We start from the raw sequence: 6,060 nt of genomic DNA, 5'->3' as shown, positions 1-6,060 counted from the left end.
TCCTCTGGTCATTGAATCCAGCCGACGTTTACTCAGTTCATAATGAAAGTTGACGGTACAATAAAATCAGTGATCATATATTCACATTTTATAAGACTCTCTAACCGAGACGCTGATTGTTTCCTGGATTTATTGAGAGAAAGGACCCAAAAAAATAGATGAGAACTTGAAGTGCTAGTCTTACCAGGGACTAAAATTAAAGATCTGATTTTAATAAATGTAAAGCCAACTCTGCTTTGTCACTTACTATGAAATGATGTATTATCACACTTATGCCAAAACCAAACAAAAATAAATTAATTTCTGGATCATTTTAGGCCAATCACTCTTCTCTGTAGTGATTACAAACTATTAGCACGTGTTTATGCTAACAGACTATAAATATATAAGCCAAATTATTGATGAAACTCAATCCGCATTTATTAAAGAAAGGCATATTTATAATCATACTGGTTTAGTCTTAGATATATTTGATTATAATTCACTGATCCCACACAATAGCTTTATTTAGTTTTTTTCTAAGCTTTACTGTGGAACACCCATTTTTATTTAAAGCTTTAGAAATATTTGGGCTTTTTTCTCTTAAATTTGTCATTTTTTTTCTTGTAATTTTGAGATTTTTTTTGTCTTAAATTTGTATTTTTCTCATGAATTTTTAGAATTTTTTAAATCATAAATTTGTATTTTTTTCTCTTAAATTTGTCTTTTTTTCTCTTAAATTTGTCTTTTTTTCCTTGTAAATTTGTCTTTTTCTCATAAATGTTACATTATAAACATTATAATTCACTGATCCCACACAATAGCTTTATTTTGTTTTGGGATTTTTTTCAAAGCTTTACTGTGGAACTGTGGTAACTTTCGCAGCATTATTCAAATGATCTACAACGATATAAATAGTGTATATATATTTATCTCTCAGCCACGGCTTGTCAGAAATGTTGGAAGTCAAACGAGGCACTAGACAGAGATGCACAATGAATCCTTTATTATTTATTTTGGCAGCAGATTTGATTGCTGTATTCCTTAATAACTCCTCAGAGATCGAGGGTATTGATACATTTTATCCTGGAGGACTTTAACAGCTTGCTACCATCAATAATATCATAGAATGTCATGAAAAAAATATTGTGAAAGGAATTCAAAATTAGCCAATATGATGACAGATTGGCTCTTTTTCTAAAAAAAAAAAAAAAAAACTAAATTTAGGTTTCATGAGCCATTGAAAAAAAAAAGACTTCTCAAAAGCATCAGATGTGACTTTAAATCTCAGGACATGTGAACTTAGCCATCCATAGCTTAGATTTATCTTAGCAAATATAAAACAATAACAAAACATTAGAATAAAAGAGAGTTGTTGAATACTACTTCCAGACTGAACGCTGTGGAGAAATCTATAAATAATCACTTCCTACAGACATATTTTTACTCTCACAGCTGCAGAAAAAGAGAAGCAGGCAATAAAAGAAAATGTGAAAATCCTCAGTTAGGTAAAAGAAAAAAAAAACAGTTTGAAGGAAGTGGACAAACAGGCATCACACACTGAGATCTGACCTCATCATTGAATCTTAAAATGTCTTAAAGTAAAAGGCTGAAGGTCTGTATAAATACATTATTAGAGTCATGAGACAACAGTAAGACAGTCAGAGATCTTTGACGTTTATTGACAAATGGTTCATGGTATAAATGACTTGCATTATTTTTTTGTGAAACAAAAAAAAAGGTTGGAATAAATAACATATTTAAGGATTCTGAAAGGCTGCTGAGACAAAGCTGGAGATGTTTCTGGAAGCTAAAAGTGGTGAGTTGGAATATGAGCCTATGAACCCTGGTCCAGTTGTGTATCCACACAGTGAAATAAATGTCCACCAAGGCCACGTCTGTTATTCTTTCACTGCTTGAGTTTGGTTCTCTTCACCTCCACTCTCCTCCTTCCTGTCTGCCACAGTGCTCTCCTCCTGCTCCTCCTCCTGCTCCTCCTCCACCTTTAGAGCTAACCACGACTCTTTGTGTAACCTCTCAGACGTCTCCACCTCCTGAACACTGGGTGGCGCTGTGTCCTGCATGTGAGCCGGCAGGTGTGTGAACTCCGTGTCGTTGACGTCGTGGTCCTTCATCTTTGAGTCCAGCAGCCACCAGCGGCCCATGAAGCCCACGTCCAGGAAGCGCTGGGGGAGCTCCCTCCAGGGCGGCGCCAGGCCGGAGCAGCGGGCCTCGTACAGCGAGGCGTCGGGGTCGTAGTCGGCCCGGTACACCACCGAGACCAGCCCCAGGCTGGAGCAGCGCAGACGGCCCTCGTTACGCAGCTTCACCAGACTCTGGACGTGGCCGTCGGACGTCCCGTTACGTATCCATGGCGACAGCAGGGCCAGCTGGTTGGAGCGGTCCAGCAGCGTTTCCTCAAAGGACGACTGGTCCGGTCTGGTGTAGAAACAGAACCAGACTCCGCCCAGCAGAGAGGCGTAGAGAGAGGCTTTAACAGGACGCTCCCACGATCCCACCACCACCTCCCGACACGCCTCCTTATAGTCGGAGAGCAGGCTGCGACACCACACACCTACAACACAACCAAGGGTTATTAGTAACCAACACCAACAACACAACCAAGGGTTATTAGAAACTAATGGTTTATATAATACAGGTACTGCTCAATACATTAGAATATCATGACTGAATGTAAATGGCAAATGGTGAATGGAATGTAAATGGATTTATCGTCCTTTGTTACCAAGAAAATACATAAAATTACCAAAAAGACACAAAAGAGACACAAAATGACAAAAAAAGACACAAAATTACCAAAAAAGACACAAAGTTACCAAAAAGAGACACAACATAACCTACAAATTACAAAAAATGACCAAAAATAGACATGAAATTACCATTATTTCTGACACACTGAGTTTAGTGTTTTCATTCTCTCTAAGCCAGAATCATCAAAATTAGAAGAAACACAGGCTTGAAATATTTCACTCTATGTGTAATGAATCTATATAATGTCTGAGTTTCACTTTCTGAAATAACTGATAAAAAATATTGAACTTTTTCATGATATTCTAATTTTTTTAGATGTACCTGTAATCTATAAAATGACTGAATGTAAATGGATTTATCGTCCTTTGTTACTAAGAAAATACACAAAATTACCAAAAAACACACTAAAGAAACACAAAATGGCAAAAAGACACAAAATTACCAAAAAAGACACAAAGTTACCAAAAAGAGACACAACATAACCTAGAAAATACATAAAATGACCAAAAAGAGACACTAAATGACCAAAAAGACACAAAAAAAATCCAAAAAAAGACAGTTCCCAAAATTGAACTTTTTCATGATATTCTAATTCTTTAGATGTACCTGTATATAGAGGTGAATGTCAACAAGTCTGTTAATAAATGCTGCTGTTATATTGTGTTGACACAGAAAAGTGAAATATAACAGTGATGAAGATCAGTAACACCTCATGATATAATAATGTGTTATTACCAGGCAGCAGGACATGCTGATGCTAACATTAGCTCGCTAACATTATTACTAGTGAAGTTGTTTCTCACCAGCTTTGCTCTTCTTCAGCCGCTCCAGCCTGCTGCCTGCTGCCGGGGCTGCTGCTGCTGCTGTAGCCGAGCAGAGCGTCCTGCTGAGCGGCCTCCACCGAGACATTTACACGGTCTTATTCACCTTCACCTTCAGGACAACCAGCATGCTGCTGCTGCTACTGGACAGCGGGACGCGGAGCCAAGATGGCGCCCGGAAGTGAACCCGTCGTTTTTCATCTTCCCACAGAAAGCTCCACTTCACAAACGTTCCGCTGCCTGTCACTACAAAATATAGTGTATTGGTAACAAATACAGAAGATTATATATATATATATATATATATATATATATATATATAAGTATAAGTATATATATATATATATATATATATATATATATATATATATATATATATATATATATATATTAAGTATAAGTATATATAAGTATATATATATATATATATACTTATTATTATTTTCATTTTCTATTTCTTTTTGTATTATTTAGGTATTCCTCAAATATTGTGCAAAAGTTTATATATATATATAATTATTATTATTATTTTATTATTATTATTTTATTATTATTATTTTACTACTATTGTTATTATTTTCATTTTTTATTTCTTTTTGTATTATTTAGGTATTCCTCAAATATTGTGCAAAAGTTATATATATATATATATATATATATAATTATTATTATTATTTTATTATTAATATTTTACTACTATTGTTATTATCTTCATTTTCTATTTCTTTTTGTGTTATTTAGGTATTCCTCAAATATTGTGCAAAAATTTTTTTGTTGTTGTCCTTCATTCATTAATTTTGTTCAAGCTGTTAAGACATTAAATTAAATACATTAAATACAGTCTAAACCACGACCTTCTGCTGCTTTGAATTTTGAATGCAGGACTTTTACTTGTAGTGGAGTAATTTCACAGTGTGGTAATAATACTTTTACTTTACCCTTTGATGCACAACATGGTCTAAAGTGACCCGACTGCATTTTTATGTTCTATATCTTTGCAATGAATTCATTTCATCATTCAGTATTCCAGGTTTTTCTCAATCAACTTGTTTTTGATCATCATACGTCCTCATTTTTTGTTTTCATTTCTGAATTTTTGAATAAAAACCCTTTTTATATCACTACGCTTCTAATGCACATCATGGGTCAAACTTTTCATTATGGGGTATGGGGTATGTATAATTTTAAGGAAAAATTAATTAAATTAATTGTTCAAAAAAAGCTGTAACATAACAACATGTGGAAAAGTGAAGCGCTGTGAAAACCTTCATATCCACTGTATGTGTGAGGAAAAAAAAGATACATAAACATGTTAAATATATTAAATATATGATTGTTTGGTCCCTCTTACTGCTAAAGTAACTATTTGAAACAAATTACTATTATTATAGTATTAGGTCATTTCATTTTAAATCAAATTTGGATGAATGAGTCATTTTTTACCCATGTGTGTAAAATTGATGTCATAATACAAAAACTATTTTTCTTCATAAATTATGAAATTAAAAATGGATATAATGATCTGTTGTAATAATAAAAGGTATTTAAAGAATACTTGCACTATTCAATCATAAAATAAGTTGATATCAAAAGATAGAGCACAGAAACACACAGCAGCATTAAATAACATGAAGGGAATGAATGAGGGTCATTTTAGACCATGTTGTGCATCAAAGGGTTAATAAAAGGCCTTATTTATTATTATTATTATTATTATTATTACTATTATTATTATATATTATATTACTTTACTTGTAATTACTCTATTTATATTTTTTAATTTTACTTTTATATTGTTTATTATCTACTATTACATATTATATTATATTATATATATATATATTATATACTGTACTAGTATTATTATTATATACCATCTAGTCACTATAGCATTGTTGCATCATATCACCAGTTTAATTATTAACATCATCTTGCCAACCATCCTACCAACTGATGATGTTCTTTTTTTAACTCTTAAGTGTCCTTGTTCTTGTTCTGTTCTGTGTTTTTTTCTATTGTTGTTTTTATTTATGCTACCTCAGTATTTTATTCTATTGTATTTTATTGTACTTGAATACCGGACTGCTGTGACAATAGAATTTCCCTTCGGGGATGAATAAAGTAGTCTATCTATCTATCTATCTATCTATCTATCTATCTATCTATCTATCTATCTATCTATCTATCTATCTATCTATCTATCTATCTATCTATCTATCTATCTATCTATCTATCTATCTATCTATCTATCTATCTATCTATCTATCTATCTATCTATCTAAAATATGACAGAATGAAAAGTATGAAAGGAGTTTAGTCCAGCAGGTGGCGGTAAATGCAACGAAAAGGATGCCAACTGCCAATAAACACCAAAGAAGAAGAAGAAAAAAAAGAACTTCCCCCTCCATATCAGTAGGTGGCGGTAATGCACCTGAAAGCCGTTTACCAACCGCCAATAAAACGAAGAAGAAGAAGTTGAGCTTTGTGA

The 6,060-nt window shown here is 33.2% G+C and overlaps 1 protein-coding gene across 1 annotated transcript; it reads right to left on the bottom strand.

Annotated features, from left to right (window-relative positions):
* Positions 1–962: 962 nt before the first annotated feature.
* Positions 963–3,747, bottom strand: timm29 (translocase of inner mitochondrial membrane 29). The gene is made up of 2 exons (XM_059348676.1): positions 3,555–3,747; positions 963–2,554 (listed from the first exon to the last, which is right to left on the bottom strand). The coding sequence occupies exons 1-2, from the start codon at positions 3,658–3,660 to the stop codon at positions 1,881–1,883; spliced, it is 780 nt and encodes a 259-aa protein (XP_059204659.1). The 5' UTR covers positions 3,661–3,747; the 3' UTR covers positions 963–1,880.
* Between the last annotated feature and the right edge of the window lie 2,313 nt (positions 3,748–6,060).

Source organism: Centropristis striata, chromosome 13 (assembly GCF_030273125.1).
Source record: "Centropristis striata isolate RG_2023a ecotype Rhode Island chromosome 13, C.striata_1.0, whole genome shotgun sequence".
Classification (NCBI taxonomy): Eukaryota; Metazoa; Chordata; class Actinopteri; order Perciformes; family Serranidae; genus Centropristis; species Centropristis striata.
The sequence above is the reverse complement of the archived record's forward strand: the minus strand, read 5'-3'. Positions and strand labels throughout refer to the sequence as shown.